At 35.7% G+C, this 21,170-nt stretch overlaps 1 protein-coding gene across 4 annotated transcripts in view; it reads right to left on the reverse strand.

Annotated features, from left to right (window-relative positions):
- PDHX (pyruvate dehydrogenase complex component X) overlaps positions 1-21,170 on the reverse strand; it is a 184,247-nt gene that overhangs the window by 108,971 nt on the left and 54,106 nt on the right. For 2 of the 4 annotated variants that reach the window (XM_007181062.3, XM_007181065.3), the window contains exons 8-10: positions 13,446-13,504; positions 10,088-10,246; positions 7,626-7,690 (exon numbers count right to left, since the gene is read on the reverse strand). In XM_007181062.3, coding sequence (XP_007181124.1) covers positions 7,626-7,690; positions 10,088-10,246; positions 13,446-13,504 — 283 coding nt within the window. Of the gene's footprint in view, positions 1-3,693; positions 4,868-5,079; positions 5,141-7,625; positions 7,691-10,087; positions 10,247-13,445; positions 13,505-21,170 lie in introns of those variants that run through there. The other 2 variants (XM_007181061.3, XM_007181064.3) reach the window with 2 other exon arrangements.

Raw genomic sequence — 21,170 nt, forward strand, 5'->3', positions numbered from 1 at the left:
GAAATAAGAATTAAGAGTGGCCATGTAGTAGACACAGGTTATTACTGAAGAACAGGACCTTCCAATTATTGCAAGTAGAAAATGCTATCTGTTAATACAGAACTTTACCTGCAGCAATAACACAGCCTAGAAAGTTATATACTGCAGTGTGGTGAGCTTGAATTTTGGCACTTGCAAAGACCTAGGTTCAAATCCCAGCTGTGGCACTTCTGAGCTGTGTGCCTTTGACCAAATAACATAATCCCTGAGTTTCTTTCCTTATCCTGTCTTGTGATGATGGTTATAAAGTAAGATATACCTACCTTATAAAATTGAGAAGATTAAACAATGTAAGCAACCATTAGCGTGATTAATTTTTCCTCCTGTTTCCTCATTTTATAGGTAAGAGAATATTGAGGCACATAGATAAAGTTTTTACCCAAAGCACAGTAATTTACAGATGAAATTGAAACTAGGCTTAAAATACTCTTGATTTAAGCATGCAAACTTGGGAAATGAAGTATGTACTAAAGACCAGTAGCTCCATTTGATAAGGATAGTAATTATTAAGTAAATAATAAATTATAGCTGCCTGATAAATGCCACACGAAGTGTAGAACAAGTGTAATTTATGTGATTAAAAATTTAACATATTCATATAATACTTTATGCTTTATAAAGTGCTATGACTAATATAATTTAATCTGACCACAGTAGCCTTATCTTTAAAAGACCTACTTTTTAGTTATAGGAGTAATAATTTCATAGACTAAGAAATTTCAGAAAAAATAAATTACTTTACGTGTGAACAAAGGAAAATCATGACTAATGAATGATTTTGCTAATAATTTCTCAACTTTTAATAAAAGCCCAAGTTTCTCTTAACTGTATATATCATACATAGAAGAGGTTAAATTAGAGGTTTAAAAAGTAGCTACTTTGCTAGGAAGAATAAGGTTGCTTGGATTTGTTGCAAAAAATATAAGTAAATGTGAAAGTAAACTTTGTATGGTCAAAGAAATAAAAGACTGCCACTAACAGAGGCAAATGGTTTTTCAAAATACCTCTTCGTACCCTACAATTTCAATTCAATGGTGTCTTCAATATTACAAGTCTAGACAAACCACACCTTCCTTCAGTCCTCCCCGTCCCCATCTCTTGAAATCAATAGACACTAGAAAAGAAATTTTAAAAATCCACGAAACTATTTCAAATGATTTTATTAGAAAACTGCTGTGTTTCCCATTTACAGAAAGTTTAAATGTTTCCTGAAATATACCACTTGCTGTAAATAACTTACCAAATCTTAACCTTTTGTACACTGGTGGTGGTGGGGGGCCATGGAGGGTGGGGTTTTGGACTGGGAAACTGCATCATTGTTGCTGCATTATCTCATAGCACACACCCACCCCACATATACATAATATACCACAGCAAATGAACATGTCGAATATTCTTAAGTTTCTTCTCCCTTCTTTAAAGCCCCTGACCTGGTACAGAATCTAATCAATGGACACTTTCATTATAGCAAAAGCTTCCAGCTGGTTCTGCTGACAGCTGTCCTCTCTGTTTTGACCTACCTTGCATATTGGGGCCAGATTAACCTGAAAGTAATTCTGCCCTGTTACTTCCTTTTTCAAAAGTCAACAGAAGTTTCCCATTAATAACGTCACATTTAAAATAATGGTTAATTCTTACCAGCAATATACTTGGTTCTTTCATTTCCTCACTTCACCTGAGACAAAGTCCATCATGATGCAATGAGTAATAAGGACAAATTTTCCTTGAAAACTGAGAATTGTCAGTTCTATTTTTCTCCCACACTCTAACTACAATATATTAACTCACAGCACCACCTATCTTTCAATAAAAGGTTAGGAAACTAGTTTTACTTTTAGCATAATGCCCAAATATCTGGCCTGTACAATTTAGTGTGAAATTAAGTCTAAAATGCAGAAAGGAAAAAACAAAATCTAAAAATAGAAGTTCCATTTGACATGTATGTAAAACACATACCAGTATGTATCAATTTCTTAGTAATGTTTCAAACAAAGGAGTCTGGCCAGCAGTATACTGAAGATTTTAATCTGCCACAAAATAGTCAGTGAACAAACTGCCTCAAGGATGTTAACTCGAAGTCGCAATCAGGGAGAAGCAGGGCTGTTCTGACTTATAAATTCTAGTATTCATTGATATTTTCATGCCCAAGTGTTAACTAGAATGTGTGTTGCCTTTTCCTTAGAAGTTTTCCCAACATTTTGGTCATTTTCCTTGTTTAAATAAGAAAAAAAAAAAAAGGTATAAAATTTCATTTTCATATGCTCTCAGTGTGACCCCTATCAGTACTACAAATAAGTATAAATTTATAACGTGGAAGACAGCCTGCTCATACAGCACACAGTTCATCCTCTGTTTAAGGATCCCAATCAAGACACCTTACCCCTTTCTCAAATTAATGTTATTCTCTGACCTCACGCTGCAACAGAACTCTTTTTAGAAATGACGATTTTCTTACATAAACCTAAGCAGTATAGAAATATTAGAGAAAATATTTTTGGGTCAGAATGAACGGGCATTTGTACCAACAGCTGAGAAATCAAACCATGAAAAGTCAAACCATGAGAAGCAACTGATTATATGAAAAGCCTGGCTGTGACGTCCATGAAGAATTAAACTGTTTTGAATTTACAGAGCATTTCTCCCGGGCAGTCCATGTCAGCTCTGTAAGGCAGGCAGGGGCGGGTATCACCACCCATTTCACCTACAGGGAAACAGATGCACTACAGTTTAAGCACATCAGTCCAATGGAAAAACAGAACTCCAAGCCAAGGGTGATTTACAGCTGTCTCACGTTCTATTCCTCAGATTTAAAAATTAGAAAAAAAAAATATAATAATTTCAGTTAAAACGGATTGAAAATAATGTAACTTATGAAAGTTATTTTGAAAACAGCATGTGGTTACAATTTTCAGTAATATGACAAAAGTTTTGAAGACTATTTTTAAAGAACAGCTTGTCAAAACTAATTGGATTAAGCATCTTCTTAGCAATTGATATACTGGGGCTCTAATTATTCTAGAAAGCTCTTTTGTTAGAGCATACGCAGTTCATCATGTCAGAGCATACAACTTGTACCACGTAGTCTTTCTTCTGGTGATTCTCATCAGCAGAGAGTAACACGACTCTGTGACTAGTTAATTAAATCACCACCCAATTCCAGTTACAGTTAGCTTGTCAGTCGTAGCAGAGTTGTTAAAAGAGAGAAATAAGCTCTTCTAACCTTTACAACAATTAGTCAAATTTTCATATTATCAATGGAATAAAAAGGATAGTTCTCACCTGCTTCACAGGCCTTCTATTCTTTCTGAAGTTTTACATTTCATATCCATTTTTTCCTAATGTCATGTTACAGTTGACCCTTGAACAACGAGTTTGAACTGTGCATGTCCACTTACACGTGGAGTTTTTTCAATAAATACCTAGTATAGTACTACCCGATCCCCGGTTGATTGAATCCCCAGATGCAGAACCACGGATATGAGAACCAACTATAAACTTAAACGCAGATTTTCAACTGCTTGGGATCAGCTCCCCTCACCCTCCCAAGGGTTAACTGTGATTTTAAATTCCTTCTCTCCTCCTGTAGAATCCCTTTTAAGCTATTCCAGGGAAATTACTAATATACTTCCAGGTACTAAACTTCTGTGTCATAACATTTAAAATACAATAGAAATTTTTATATTTTCTCATATTTTATTGCACAGTATAAACTTGATTAAAATGCACTAAGTAACAGCATGTGTTTAAATCAACACTAACTTAAAATGTTAGGTAGGAAATAGCATAACTTACTTTAATATATTCCAACTCAGTATGAAGGTGAGCGGTTTATTTCTGAAGGTTTAGATATTTTAACTGTAGTTTATTATCAAAGCAAACAAAATACTTTGGTCTCTTTCTTCACCTTTGATTCTTTTTAATTCTTCTTCTTTAGTTCACAGTGTCATAGAAGTGTAAAATAAGACTGATAGAAACCACTCTAAAGCATATGGCTTTATATACATAAAAAATTCAATAATGTTGCCACAACCCCTAATACAGAGTGATTCTTATTTATCTACTAGTATCCAGAATAAACTTCTGTACATATTAAATTGTTCAAGTATATCTAGAGCAGTGCTTATAAAAGTGACGTCCCACTGCTACATTAATGGGCATCTCTTTGAAGACCACTTCTAATTTCAACACAATTAAGGTAGAGTTCTAAAATTTTTTGATTTTACAACTTATCATACATCTTCAAATATTCTAAAATGCTCCAATGAGCCAAACATCTAATTTAATTTACATCTAGCTGAACATCCCTTTTGTACAGCACCAGTGGTTAAATTAAAAATGCATCTGACTAACCAAATGTTCTCTTCCTTCCATTAGTTACAGTTTGTTATTTATTTATATAACACTGAACCCAAACTGAAAATGAAGACAACTCAGGTCAAACTCTTTCACCCTAAATAAACATTTCATTCACTTCACACTTAAATACCTAATTGTTTTCCTATAGTGTATGTTTCTCAGTAACAATGATACAATTAACTAAGCCAAAGACCAACTTCTCATCTTTGAGGATTAGGCAAGTCGGATAGGATTCTCCAGGTTTGCTTTAAAACTTTCCAGAAACCTGGTAGCCAGTTCGTCATCTACCACTCGGCTGTCACTGGACATTGTGACCGTTATGAGCTGGTGTTGCTGCAGTTTGGCATTACCCTCTTCATCCTGAGTGAGCTTCAGCACAGGTCGGAATCTCCCAACAGCCAAAATGCAGGCCTGAGGAGGGTTGATCACTGCAGTAAACTCATCGATGCCAAACATCCCCAAGTTGGAAATACTAAGGGAAAACAAAAAGCTCTGAAGATGGCATGTCCTTAATCAAAGAACCCTTTCCCTGAGTCATATATTTTTACTTTATTAAAAAACTGTGCCACAGAACCTTATTCCAAGTTACTCAAAGACCAAAGACAAAGAATACCATTTACAGTAGGATCAAAAAAACAGGTATCAACACACAAATATTGTATCTAATATAAACATTTATTCAGCATTGAACTGGAAGTCCTAGGCAGAGGAATATGGCAAGGAAAAGAAATAGAAGGTATGAAGACTAGAAAAAAGAAATAAAACTTTATTATTCACAGATGAACTGATTGTGTACAAAGAAAATCTAAGCCTCTATAGGTAAACTAGTAAGATTAATAAATGAATTTAGCTAAGTCACTAGATAATAAGTCAATATAAAAATTTACATCTATATACAAGTTGCTTTCATTAGAAAATAATACCATTTACAATAGTATACAAAATATCTAGGACTAAATCTAATGAAACATATATAAGACCTCTAAACAAAAAATTATAAAACACAACTGAAAGAAATCAAAGAACAAGTAAACAATGGTTTATACCATGCTCATTCACTGGAAGACTCAACGCTATAAGGATGTCAATTCTCCTTAAACTTAAATTGATCAAACAATTCAATGCAATCCCAATAAAAATCCGAGCAAGATTAGTGTGTGTGTGTGTGTGTGTATGAAAAATGACAAGTTGATTCTAAAATTTATTTGGAAGTACAAAGCCAGGAAAGACAATCTTGATGGTGAACAAATTTGGAAGACTTTCATTGTCATATATCAAAAGTTATAGTTTGCTGGTATTAAGCAAGGGAAGGACAAACAGGTCAATTGAAAAGGAGAGAGAATACAGAAAAGGACCAAACACACTTGGTTACCTTCTCAATGCTACAGAGAAGAAGTAATCTTTTCAATAATTGAGGCTTAGCCCATTAATTATCCACAAAGGGAAAAAAAGAGAATCATGACCTTTACCTCCATATCAAAGACAAAATCTAATTTCAGATGAATTGCACCTACATGTGAGAAGTTATAAAGCTTCTGAAGATAACACAGAAGAATAACTTCATGACTCTGGGATAGACAATAATTCCTAGCAGAAAACAGAGTACTAACTATAAAGAAAAATACTGATAAATAGGATTTTATTAAAATTCAGAACTTCTGTTCATTAAAAAACACCATCAAGAAAGTTTCAAAGGCAAGGTACAAAGTGGGAAAGGTATTTCAAATAATATATATTCTATAAAAGTCTGTGTATCGGGAAAAAGGAACTCCTATAAAACATTTTTAAAAACAGACACAAGACTTCAACAGGTATTTTACCCGATGAGTTACCAGATACCCAAATGGCTGACAGATAAATGAAAACAGTATTCAACATCATTAATTTGCATTTCTCTGACCACAAAGAGTACCACTACACACACCAAGATTCATTAAAATTTAAAACCTAACAATATTAAGAGTTAACAAGAATATGAAGCAATGGGAATTCTTCATACACTGTTGATGGAAGAAAAAAATGGTAGAACCATTTTGGAAAACTATCTGGCAGGATCTACTAAAGCTATAAACCCAGCAATTCTACTTTCAGGTCTATACAACAAAAATATGTACAGGGCTTCCCTGGTGGCGCAGTGGTTGAGAATCTGCCTGCCAATGCAGGGGACACGGGTTCGAGCCCTGGTCTGGGAAGATCCCACGTGCCGCGGAGCAACTAGGCCCGTGAGCCACAACTACTGAGCCTGCGCGTCTGGAGCCTGTGCTCCGCAACAAGAGAGGCCACGATAGTGAGAGGCCCGCGCACCGCAATGAAGAGTGGCCCCCGCTTGCCACAACTAGAGAAAGCCCTCGCACAGAAAACGAAGACCCAACATAGCCAAAAATAAATAAATAAATTAATTAATTAATAAAAAAAATATGTACATATAGTCACCATAAGACACTAACAAAAATGTTCACGAGCACCAAACTGTAAACAACACAAATGCCCAACAGTGAAATGGACACTAGCATATTTATACAGCAAAGTACAGAATACTATAACACAATAATAAATAAATGACTGCTTCACACAACAACATGCATGGTTCATCTCACAGACATTAATGTTGAGTGAAAGAAGTCAGACACTGAAAAATATGTATTTATGTAAAGATCAAAGTTGGCAAAACAAGAACTTTGGTGATAATTTTCAGAATCATGGTTACCACCCTCAAGGGGGTGAGCATTAGGAAGGGTAAAGGGAGGCTTATGGGATGCAGATAATGTTCATTATCTTGCTTTGGTTGGTTACACAGCTTTCTTCACTTTATAAAACATTCCAGCTACACTCAGTGTACTGTACTGTAAGTACTTAAACAAAAATAGAGCTGATAATAACTCAAGAGTCTATGTGTTAATATTTTACCCCAAAGGACCTTAAAATAAATCACAAGTAGAAAAAAAATAGTTGACGTTTATAAATCTATTGTATGTCAGACCCTGAATGTCATTCTATGAACATCTAAATGGGTTAACTAGCTAACCCTAATGGCTTCCTACTAGCTTTGATTCATATGAAAGACTAACTAGTCTGAAGAACATTTTCACATATTCTCTTGTCTAAATAAAGTATGATATCTAGCTTAAATTTTTAAAGAAATGTTTCAGAAAATAAATGAAACAGGTTAACAAGGACTTCATAAGTCTTATGTCTGTTTGATGCTACAAATAATTAAGTTTAAATTTTACCTAAAAGATCCTCCTTGGTATTCTTCAGGTAACAATTTTCCATCTCTAGCTTTCTTTGATAGAGCCTGAGAAAAATACAAACAGAGCATAACAACCAACACTACATTATATGGCTGATTTTGTCACTTAAAAATATTTTTATAGGGTACACTCTCATCTTTGATATGCCTTGACTGGACTTTATAAGAGACTATATATACATACATATGTGTATATATATTTTTTAAAATTATATATACATAATTTTCTCTAACACACTTAAAAAAATGAGTAAGTTAGAGCACAGATAATCCAAGAAGCTATACACATGTAAATCAGAACTCTAGAAAAATCATTTCCCTTTAAAAATTCTTCAAATATTGGAATTACCTTGTACACTATGCAGAATGTTTCAGTGTTTTTAATATATACAGTGAAATTTTCCATTTTGCCTATAAAATTTTTTCTTGTAAGACAAAGTATTAGAAGAGCCCTTCTTGTTACTCTAGTAGCTTTTAAATAAATTATTCAACGGCAACAATCTCACAACCAACACAACAATTTTCATTTCAGTGTTTGCTTCTTTTTTACCCACAACATATATATAAACTTCAAACAGTTGTTAAAAAAAACAGAGAATCTTATAGTTAGTTTTCAATATTATATGCATCTTCTGTATTGTTAGTCTTTGCAACTGATTTTTAAATGTCTGTTTAACATTCTAAATACTGCATCTGCCACAATTTAGTCATTTTCCTAGTGTTGTAATTTGGTTCATTTGTTTCTTTTGAATTCCTTCATATAAATTCTCAGAAATGGAATTACAAAGCCCTAGAAAATGAACTTTTTTTTGGTCTTGATCCTATAGCTAAAACATTTCCTGTGAGCTAGTCTACCCTGCTACAAGGAATGTAAAAATGTAGTAATTTCATATCACCCTTGACAAAACTGATGTCTAAAAACTTACAGAGGGAAAGACAGATAATACTCTGAGAGCTACATGAGGAAAAGTAGTTGAATTTCCCTTTACTTGCAATTAACCACACATCTTAATTTTTATTTTTCAAAGCTTCAAAAGCAAGGGGACAGAGACTGAGTCATTACATACGAAAAATTAATGAAGAATTACTTTATGAGGGGGAGAGTAGAGGTAAGCTACTGTCATTGGGTAGATGATATAAATCTGGGGTTTACTTAATATTCTGTATTGTATAGCTAACAAAGGTACAATTACAATCCCCACTGAAAACTGCTTAATTTTGAACCATAGATGATTTAATTTTTGAAAAATAAAACATTCTTTAAAAATCAAAAAACGATCTCAACATATCACTGTGACTTACTGCCAAATGAATCAATTACAGATTTATATTATTTGGATATAGTTACTTATAAAACTATTTAGATCCAGAATGAAAAAAATAAAAGATGAATTTAGACTTGTATAGTCCTTGGAATATTAGAAGTAGAGAGGACAATCTACAAATGCATTTCTCCTGCCTTAAGCAATATAATAACTTCACATGATCTGAACAAGCACGTATCACATGAACTTTAAAAGGCATTTCTCTAAAGGCAGATGATCGTAACACATCCTGATGAGTTACCAGGCTACAACAAATAAAAAACATATTCATTAAAAAAAAAAAAACCAACAGATGACAAGCACACATAATACACTTTAAGAAAATCTCTATAGACCCAAACATCAGCAGGATATTCCTGTCAACGAACTCCTAAGAGCGTGGAATAAGAATAGATTCGGATGAGGATCACTGGTTTTGAAAGTAACTAATTCTCACTGGTATTTCCTGGGAATGTGAACTTAAAAATCAAAGCTCGTGTTTCCTGAACCATCCAGTTGACAAGACATAATACAAGCTGACTAGCAAATATTTCTAAAATATATCACATGCCTTACTAATTCATTCAAAAAATTTACTGGGTACTAATGAGCTAAACTTTGCCTCTGCCTCTTAAAACTGTTGAAGCTGGCCTACTGCCTGCGTTCCGCCTATTCAATGTGATGTTTTGGTGAGAGCTGACTCTTCCATATTGGACCCCAGGAAAAAGAAAGCGTTCTTGCTTCTGGAATACCAAGTACTTCTAGTGGTCTTGATTGTAGAGAGGAAATGAATAAACTTTTAAGAATAAAATGCTGTGAAAAGTGAGGTCTGTCCATTACCACTTTGATAGAGATATAGTTTCAGCTTTAACTTTAAAATGTATCTAAAATACCATCTCTAGAGTTGCATTATAGACTTTGGGAAACAAAGCAGACAACTTGAACACAGCTGGCCCTAACTTGTACATATGTTATTTCTGAATTTTTAAATGTTAAATGTTCTTAAAATGGGTTGTACCTGGATTAAAAACTTAAAAGTCTATATACGTAATTGATAAGCACTTGGAAATACCAAAAATGTATATTACGCGCGCGCACACACACCTATCTCACAGTGTGGCGGCGTGTGCTAACCCACCTTCACAGAGTCAGCAATCTCCGGCAGACCCTTAGCAGCAGCATCTTTGATGACTGGTGTAATTAACCCTCTATCTGTTGCCACAGCCACTGAAATGTCAATAAAGGGCAGTTGCTTTGGGCTCTCTCCATCCCAGCTTACATTAACACTCGGCATTTGCTAGAAAGCAGAAGTAGAGAAAAATGTTGCTAAAGAAGTAGCTTTAGACCAAGGTTGTTACGGAAAAATAACTAACATTATTATGTAGTTTTGAAAGTGAATATAGCTAGACTGAAGGAAATAAATAAAACTTCGATTTGAAAAAAGTGGCTTGGACCTCTACATTAAATATCTTTTATGTTTGGGAAGAAAAATTAAACATACCATCTTTTTTGAGGCAAGCTTGAGGAAATTCTGATGACGTACCCATGTTTTGATCTCTTTATATCATGGTTAAGAAAAGGGCTTCCTTTGTTAAACCTAATTGCTAGGAAGTATTTAACGTTTGTTAACCTTCCTGTCTCATATGATGACCGACATGACCTTGAGGAGAAGAGGGGAGGGCAGAGGGGTAGTGACATCCAACCACATTACTTCTACGGCATGAGGAAGCCTGACTTTCTAGTGCAGCCCTGGAAAATATTAGCAGGCCCTTGATAAATGACTTCCCTATTTAAGAGAGACTTCCTAGGCTTCATAAACATATGCTATATACTATATATGAGCACATATATATTTAATATACATACAACTACACTGAGGATGAAAAAAACCAGAGGAGATGACTAAATGCCTGGAAACAGTGTGTATTGATAATGTTGCCAGACATCACAGGAGAAAATGATGCTGGAAAAACAGAAATCAAAAACTAATTTCTCTTCTCAAAAATTCACTGCTTTCTGCAGAGTAAGATCCAAGCCTCCCAGCATATCATTTAAGCATGGCAATCCACAATTTGATTCCATCCAATTTAATTTTACTCTTGACCACTCCCCTAAAATGAATTTCCACTTTACTCAGGCTTCTCACTCTTATGCTACACTCATTTCCATTTCACCCCTGTTCAATTGCAATTTTCACTTCTTCTTTCGAGGCTCAACTCTTTCATTCAACAATGCCACTCTGTCAAAATAATAAAGTCCCAATCTCCCAGAAGATTTTAAATTCTTCATGGACAGTGAAGTAAAAGAAGAAAACAAAACAAAACAAACAAACCCTCACAAATGAAGAATGTCTGGCAAATAAATTTAATTAGAAAGTTATGTAACAAAAACCTCTAGGATAAAGCCTAAGTTGTATTCAAAGGAAAATTCATCTTAAACTTTCTTATTAATAAAAAATAATTATAATGAATTACACATTCAAGTTTTCTAACAAGATATTTCTAACCAAAATAAACCTAGGGAAATGAAGGAGGGAACACATAATGAAACAATGTAAAAGGAGTGATAAAGCAAATATGCAATAATAAAAGTGAGACAGAGTTCAGAATAAACTCAGGCAGTGAGGACATTAAAATAATTATAAGAAACAAATTCAAATAACTAGGTTAATAAGTTTGGAAATCCAGGTGAGATGAATGATTTCCTGGGAATATGTAAATTTCTAAAACTGATTCAAGAAAAAGCTGAAAACCAAACAGCTTGATAATTATAGGGGAAAAAAATGGGAAAGCTGCCAAGGCCCCTTCCTCAAAATAGAACTAAGCTCAGATATTTTTACTGGTGAATTCTATAGAACTTCAAGAAATACAAATATTTGTAATACTGAAACAAGCACAGAGAAAGGAAAGGGAAAAATACAACCAAATTCATTTTATAAAGCAAATGATTTAGAAAAAAGAAAAACCTGAAAAAGCTAGCACACAATTTAAATTACAATTACTTACGGTTTCTGATAACAAAATTATAAAATGAAATCTTAACAAATAGCTAATGGACCACTAGAGACTCACTTGAAGAAGGCAAGAATGATTCATAATTAGAAGATCGTTAATATAAATCAAAATATTATTTGGTCAAAAGAGAAAAACCATATGAACACTGAGATACCAAACGACTGAAAAGGCATGCCTTTAAAATTTTCTATAGTTGTACTCTCCAAGAACTAAAAATAAATTCCTTATAAAAATACTTTAAATACAGCACTTAGTAAGCAGTGATGCAGAAAATAGCACAGTTATAGAAAGAAGGCATGACAGCAAATGGTGCTGAGCAGGGATTCAGGAAGCCTGGGCTTTGGATTTACATCTCCAGTCGGACACCTCGCTGAACTGCAGGCTCTGACGTTCACCTGCCTTCCTGCCACCCCGCTGGGACACTATGAGGCTTCCTGAACTTAATTTGTCCAAAACTGAAGTCTAGATTCCCTGCCTCAAACCTGCTCCTCTCCCAATCTTAGTACGTGGGAAATTCCATTCCTCCCACTGCTTGGACCAAAACCCGTGTCCTTTTTCCCCTCACATTCCACATCCAATCCACCAGCAAACCCTGGTGGTTCTGCCTTGGAAATGTAACCACCTCCACCCTTGCCTCTCCGCAAGCTGTGTGCCACACAACCGCCGCAGCAGGCTCTCCTTTTTCTTTTTAAAGTTTTAAGTCAGATCATGTTAATCCTTTGCTCAAAACCCTCCAAAGACTTCCTTCTCATTCGTAATAAAATTCCTCCTCCTTCTCATGGTCACCAAGGCCTCGTGTACTTCGGGACCCCCTTAGCCCCTCTCCCTCTTCTTTTATGTTTAATCTCATCTCTTACCCTCCTACTCTCACTAACTCCACTCCAGGCACACCTGATCCCCAGCACCGTGTCTCTGGGTGACACGATCCACTCCTCACAGCCTCTGTGTTTGCTGTTCCCTCTGCCCGGAGCATCTTCTACCACACCTCTACGTGGTTTTCTCCCTCTCTGTCCACAGGCCTTGTCGCAATTATCATCCTGCCAGAGAAGCCTTCCTTGGCTAACTTTTGAAAATAACACCTCTAGTTCTTCCTTTCCCTTAACCTGCTTTCTTTTTCTCCTCAGCACTTTCACTATCTGACATATGTATTTGTTTGCCTCTCCCAACTAGAATATAAGCCCCATGAGAGCAGAAAATATGTAGGCTTTTGCTCACTACTACATCTCTAGTATTTAGCACATGCTAGGGGATCAATTAGTATTTGTGGAATAAATGGTCTTTATTCTGCTGTAATTAGTTGTAAGCCTTTGTGATTCTCAGTTTCTCCACCTGCAAAACTGAGTGAGATTAAATAACAGAATATTTTTAGCATTAAAATTATAAAATTTTTGTGACTTAAAAATAAGAGTTCTATTTATTATATAAAATCCCAAGATGTGAGACTACTTTGGAAGCCAGAATTATTTGGGGTTTGCTACTTACTTTAAGGGTAACAGCTGCTGCCTTGATGATAAAATCGTTGACTGATACTTTGATGTCATCTGAAAGAAAAACAAGTGTATTAAAATTAGTGTTCATAATAAAACTTTTAAATTAACCATTATGATTTCAAACTTTTAAATTATGGACTGCACTGACAAACAATGATAAAAAATATTACAGGTTTTGTTCACTTAGTCATGGTTCCTCTGAGTAGGGGAACGTGCATTATATGAGGTCCTGGATAAATAATATTAACCACGAATATAAAAGTTTTCTCCTGATCGATTACAGTTCTTTTAAACTGCTCAGATATCATACACAAGAACCGGAAAGATACATGACAACCATAATCAAAAAGAAAAGATCCAAGTCCCATGTCTTGAAAAAGACAAATGGTCTGTCCATGGCATATATAGTCAGGAAGTTTACAAGATGATTCATTTTTTTCCACATCCTTTTCAAACGTCCGTATTCTGTGTATTCTTTATAATACATGGATTATATTAGAACGGTGGTAGCTGTAGTCACTTTAAAGAAACAAACATAGATATATATATAGAGAGGGGATGTTCAGAAATTTCTTTTTACTAACAAAATGTACAATGAAAAAATTTAAGATCACTGCATTAAATAAGAGCTGCTTTTTAACTTAACAAAACAGGATACAGCAAATGCCAAAGATGAAGCAATGTTGGCGTGGGTCTTAATGCAATGAATAAAATGAGGTTCTCTGTCTAGTTTTATGGTGAATCCATTTAAATCAATTTCCTTTCAGTATAATGTTTTAAGATAAAGCTGGGGTCCCCTCCCTTCCCAAAGAGCTGATCTTAATGAAAGCATTTGGTTTATACCTCTGCTTTTCCCAGTGCGTATGAAAGTGTTGTAAACTACATTTGATTCTTTATTGCAAGGGCTTCTATAAACTTTAAGATCGGTATCTAGTCAGTTGATGGTATGTGGCAGGATACACAAATCCTGTTACTCTACTATCATGGAATTTTACATGAATGATATCTCATTCCAAAGGCATGCTAAGATTTCAGAAAGGGATTAGATGCATTACCATAAACCTAAATACTGTCAAACTGTCATGGTAACTGTCAGCTGCTCTTCTAATACACAGCTCTTATCATTCAGATTTCCAGAAACACAAACATTTTTGTTTGTTTAAAGCTCCTTTGAGAGCAGAAAAACAAACGGATTTCCAGTGCTTAGAGCCTTAATGATACCCACATACAGAAAATTTGGTCTGCATAAATTCAAATATGCAGACAGAATATTTTATGAACACACTGTGCTTACCTCTCATGCCTCCTCAGCCTCCTTCTCACTTTACCTACTATCCATAGGTGTCCACAGTGAAGACTTCCCAAACCATTTACCAGCTGATGATTTCCAAATCTACTGCCCAAGTCCATAGTCCTCACTTAAAATTCCCTGCCCTCATCATACTCCTATATTTGACCACTTTCTTCATCTTGAAACACGTTCTCTTTCTGACTTCTGTGTCACAGACTCTCCTGGTTTTATTCCACTCTCTGCTCACTTACTTTCAGTCCCTTCCTCTCAATGTTGACATCTCCCCAGGTGAGAACTTTCAGTTTGATACCATTTATATGATAATGATTCCTCCAAATTCTATCTTGAATCCTGGTGTATCTGGAGCTTCAGACTCATACACCCTCTTTCTCACATGACATTTTCTACTTACGTGTCTGATAGGCATCCCAAATCTAATATGTGCAAAGGAGATTTTTTTCAAGTTCCTTTATTTTTAAATAAAATTTAAAACATACAGAAAAGTTTTTTTGCTTTTTTTTTATATTGCGGACATTTTCAAACATACAGAAAGACCACTGGTAACATTTATTAAGAAGAGAGTAGGAAATACATTGTGAGGGAATATCAAATATTCTCCTTTGCATATTGTTACAAAACAAAGTGTGGAACATACTTACAGAATGTTATATACTATAACCTTTAATGTGGGCCCTTTGAAGACTCATCAAAAAATCCCTAATTGAAAGGACATACCAAACCTGGTCCATGCAAAGATACTACACTAATCCATACCTCCAATGAAATTGTACTGTTTCCTGCCTCATGAGAGGAAGGAACCAGGAAAATTATTCCCACAATAACCTCTATATCATAACTAGCAAGTATGATTTGAAACCTATAAGGGGAGCTTCCAGGGTTAACTTTTTGAACATTGATCACTCTGTCTAAAATAGCTTTCCATTTGGTTCCTTGGACTATTAAAATCTGTCAGGTTTGAAAGCCTGTGCCTATACTGATTTATCAGTTCTGCTTTCACTTAGGATGTAGAAAGCCACAAGAGAAAGTTGTGCCCATCCAAATAGGGTGGGAGGAAAAGCAACATAAACTACAAAATCATAACTTTCTTGAGCCTATGAGGGAGCTGAGGTTACATCTAAGCTTTACAATTATGTCTAACATTTATAACTAGAGTTCCAAGGAGAAAACACATGAAGCAGAAGATATAGTTAAACATAACTGTATCTGGGAGTTTTCCAAAATTAATGAAAGACACCAAACCACAAATCCAAGAAGCTGAGAGAAACCCAGACAGGATAAATGCAATAGGGAAAAAACAAAAAACAAAAAATGTTAGGCATATAATAGTCAAGCTGCTATTGGAAAAATCTTGAAGGCAACCAGAGAGAAAGAAAACATCATATACAGGGCAACACAGATTAAGAATGGCAGCAGATATTCAGCAAGTCAGAAAATAATGGAATGGTATCTTTAAGTAAAAATACTGGGGGAAAAAAACCTGTTTACTCAAAATTCTATACCCAGCAAAAATACCTTTCAAAAATGAAGGAGACACACCCATTAGAATGACTACTATCAAAATCACAGAAATAACAAGTGTTAGTGAGGATACAGAGCAACTGGGACCCTTGTGCACTGATGATAAGAATGTAAAATGATGCAGCCACGACAGAAAACAGTATGTTAGTTCCTCGAAAAGTCAGAGTTAGAATTACCATATGATTCAGCAGTAACACTTCTGGGGATATAACCAAAAGATCTGAAAGTAGAGATGCAAAGAGATATCTGTATATCCATGTTCACAGCAGCATATTCATAAAAATCAAAAGGTGGAAGCAACCAAGTGTCCACTGACAGATAAATGAATACACAGAATGTGGTATATACATAAAATGGAATATCATTCAGTCTTAAAATGGAAGAAAATTCTAACATATGCTCATTGTGAATGAACCTTGAGAACAATATGCTAAGTGAAATAAGCCTGTCACAAAAGGACAAGTACTGTATGATTCCACTCAAATGAGATACAGAGTGGTCAAATTCATACAGACAGAGAGTAAAATAGTGTTTGCTAGAGGCTGAGGGGAAAGGGGAACAGGGAGTTACTGTTTAACAGGTACAGTGCTTCAGTTTTACACAGTGAAGAATTTCGTGAATATGCATGGTGGCAATGGCTGCAGAACAATATGAATGTACTTAATACCACAGAACTGTATAGGTAAAAATGGTTAAGATGGTAAATTTTATGTTATGTATATTTTACCAGTATTTATAATTCAAGGGATGGAAAAAAATGAAGGAGAAATAGACTTTTCCAGACAAAAACTGAAAGAATTTTTTGCCAGCCAACCTGTACCACAAGAAACATTAAGAACGTTCTTCAGGCAGAAGTATGATAGCAGATAGCTAGCACTCTGGTTCTGTACAAAGAAATGAAGAATGACAAAACTGGTAAAAATACAGACAAGTATAAAAAGACATTTTTTTCCCTCATTTTTAAAACTTTAAAATATAGTTGATTTGCTAAAGTAAAAAAAAATTATACATATATTCTGCTGACATCATATGTAGAAGTAAAGCATAAGAATAACAGCATAAAGGATGAGGGAGGGAATACAGGCATACTGTAGGGTGCTTACACTATACATGAGGTGGTGCAATAAAAATATGAAGGTAGATGTGATAAAGAATTATACTGTAAACCCTAAAGGAACCACAAAAATAAATAAACATGAATAAGTAAATAAATAATGAGAGAGAGGAGAGAGAGTAAAAAGAGAGAAATAAAATGGAATCATAAATAAAAAAGGAATCCAAAATGAGATAAGAAACAGGAAACACAGGAAGAATGATGGGACAAAAACAAAGGACAATAAATGGTACAGAAGAAAATTTTACAAAGGAAAAACAAAGAACAAATCATTAAATGTGAATAGTTTAAATCTTAATAAAAAGACAGAAACCACAGGATTGGATTAAAAAAGTGAGAACCAATTATATGCTGTCTGCAAGGAACCATCTAAATACAGGTATACCTCATTTTATTGTGCTTTGCTTTACTGCCCTTTGCAGATGTTGTGGGGTTTTCTTTTTTTTTTAACAAATTGAAGGTTTGTGGCAACCCTGCTTCAAGGAAGTCTACTGGTGCCATCTTCCCAACGGCGTTTGCTCACTTCGTGTCTCTGTGTCACATTTTGGTGATTCTCCCAATATTTCAAACTTTTTCATTATTACTATATTTGTTATGGTGATCTGAGATCAGTGATCTTTGATGTTACTATTGTAATTGTTTTGGGGTGCCACGAACCACACACACAGAAGAAGGTGAACTTCAGTGATAAATATCTGCGTGTGTTCTGACTGCTCCACTCATTGGCTGTTCCCCTGTCTCTCTCCCTCTCCTCAGGTCTCTTTATTCCCTGAGATTCAACAATGTTGAAATTAGGCCAATTAATAACCATACAATGGCCTCTAAGTGTTCAAGTGAAAGGAAGAGTCACACATCTCTCACTTTAAATCAAGAGCAAAAAGTGATCAAGCTTCGTGAGGAAGGCATGTTGAAAGACAAGGCAGGTCGAAAGCTAGGCCTCTAGTGCTGAACAATTAGCCAAGTTGCAAATGAATGCAAAGGAAAAGTTCTTGAAGGAAATTAAAAGTGCTGCTCCAGAGAACACATGAATGATAACAAAGCAAAACAGCCTTATTGCTGATAGGAAGAAAGTGTGAGTGGTCTGGATAGAAGATCAAACCAGCCACAACATTCCCTTAAGCCAAAGCCCGATCCAGAGCGTGGCCCTAACTTTTCAATTCTGTGAAGGCTGAGAGAGGTGAGGAAGCTGCAGAGGAAAGTTTGAAGCTAGCAGAGGCTGGTTCATGAGGTTTATGGAAAGAGCCATCTCTATAACATAAAAGTGCAAGGTGAAGCAGTAAGTGCTGATAAAGAAGCTGTAGCAAGTCATCCAGAGAATCTAGCTAAGAACATTAAGGAAGATGGCTACATTAAACCACAGATTTTCAATGTAGATGAAACAGCCTTCTATTGAAAGATGCCATCTAGGACTTCATAGCTAGAGAAAAGTCAATGCTGGCCTCAAAACTTCAAAGGATAGGCTCACTCTCCGGTTAGGCAGCTGGTGACTTTAAGTTGAAGCCAGGGCTCATTTACCATTCCGAAAATCCTAGGGATCTTAAGAATTATGCTAAATCTACTCTGCCTGTGCTCTATAAATGGAACAAAAAAGCCTGTATGACAGTATACAGTTTATATACTGTTTACAAAATAGTTTACTGAATATTTTAAGCTCCCTGTGGAGACCTACTGCTCAGAAAAAAAGATTCATTTCAAAATATGATTGCTCACTGACAATGCACCACATCACCCAAGAGCTCTGACGGAGATGTACAACAAGATTAATGTTGTTTTCATGCCTGCTAACAATCAAACATAATTATGCAGCCCGTGGATCAAACATAATTTTGACTTTCAAGTCCTTGTAAGAAATATATTTCATAAGGCTATAGCTGCCATATATAGTGATTCCTCTGATGGACTTGGGCAAAGTAGGTTGAAAAACTTTGGAAAGGATTCACTATTCTAGCTGCCATTAAGAACATTTGTAATTCATGGAAAGGGGTCAAAATATCAACATTAGCAGGAGTTTGGAAGTTGATTCCAATCCTCATGAATGACTTTGAGGGGTTCAAGACTTCAGTGGAGGAAGTAACTGCAGATGTGGTAGAAACAGCAAGAAAACTAGAATTAGAAGTAGAACCTGAAGATATGACTGAATTGCTGTAATCTCATGATAAAACTTGAACAGATGAGGAGTTGCTTCTTACGGATGAGGAAGGGAAGTGGTTTCTTGAGATGGAATCTACTGGTGAAGATGCTGTGAAGACTGCAGAAATGACAACAAAGGATTCAGAATATGACATAAACTTAGTTGATAAGCAGCAGCAGGGTTTGAGAAGATTGACTCCGCTTTTGAAAGAAGATCCACTGTGGACAAAATGCTATCAAACAGCATCGCTGCTACATGGAGTCGTTTGTGAGAGGAGAGTCAGTCAATCAACGCAGCAAACTTCACTGCTGTCTTATTCTTTTAAAAATGCCCACAGCCACCCCACCCTTCAGCAACTCCCACCCTGATCAATCCACAGCACTCAACATCAAGGCAAGACCCTCCAGCAGCTGAAGGCTCAGATGGTGGTTAGCATTTTTAGCAATAAAGTATTGTTAGACATAATGCTACTGCACACTTAACAGACTATGGTATAGTGTAACATTACTTTTATATGCATGGGAAAACCAGAAAAAAAAAGTTTGACTTGCTTTATTGAAATATTTGCTTTATTGTGGTGGTCTGGAACTGAACTCATGATATTTGTGAGGTATAAAGATACAGATACATTCAGAGTAAAAAGATGTAAAAAGACATAATATAAAAACACTAATCAGAGAAATCTGGAATGCCTATATAAATATCAGGCAAAGGAGGTTTGAGGATAAGGAATATTATACCAGGAACAGACAGGACATTACATGATGGGTCTATTCACCAAGAAAACATAAAAATCCTAAATGTGTATATGCCTAATAACAGACCTTCAAAATACATGAAGCAAAAACTGATAAAAACTAAGAGAGGAAACAGACAAATCTACAATTATAATTAAGGATTTTAACGCTCCTCTTTCAAGAATTAATAAAACAAAGAGACAGGAAATCAGTAAGTTTACAGAAGGTAAGAACAATAGTATCAACCAACTTCACCGAACCAGCATTCATAAAACACTCCTCAAAAGTAGAGGGGCTTCCCTGGTGGCGCAGTGGTTGAGAATCTGCCTGCTAATGCAGGGGACACGGGTTCGAGCCCTGGTCTGGGAGGATCCCACATGCCACGGAGCAGCTGGGCCCGTGAGCCACAACTACTGAGCCTGCACGTCTGGAGCCTGTGCCCCGCAACGGGAGGGGCCGCGATAGTGAAAGGCCCGTGCACCGCGATGAAGAGCAGTCCCCGCACCGCGACGAAGAGTGGCCCCTGCTTGCCGCAACTAGAGAAAGCCCTCGCACGAACCGAAGACCCGACACAGCCAAAAATAAAAAAATAAAAAAAATAAAAAAAAAATAAAAAAAAAAAGTAGAACACACATTCTTTTCAAGGACATTAACCTTTGTGCTCCATTGCCTGTGCTTAGTCAAGCTGGCTCTGCACCTTTGTAAAAGAATATTGCCTATAGCCTGAAATATACGTAACAGCCCTTTCTCAATGCTCTGCCACAGAGGCTTGAACTTTAAAGGTGTTAACACTTTTCCATTCACATAGAGATAAAAAGCTGCAGAACGGAAAGCAATTGCCTTGTTGGAGGTTTACAGGCACGTTGTGACCAGACCACCCTGGCACTGTAAGAACAAAGGGTTCC

The sequence above is a fragment of the Balaenoptera acutorostrata genome, chromosome 9 (genome assembly GCF_949987535.1).
Source record: "Balaenoptera acutorostrata chromosome 9, mBalAcu1.1, whole genome shotgun sequence".
NCBI classification, from domain to species: Eukaryota; Metazoa; Chordata; class Mammalia; order Artiodactyla; family Balaenopteridae; genus Balaenoptera; species Balaenoptera acutorostrata.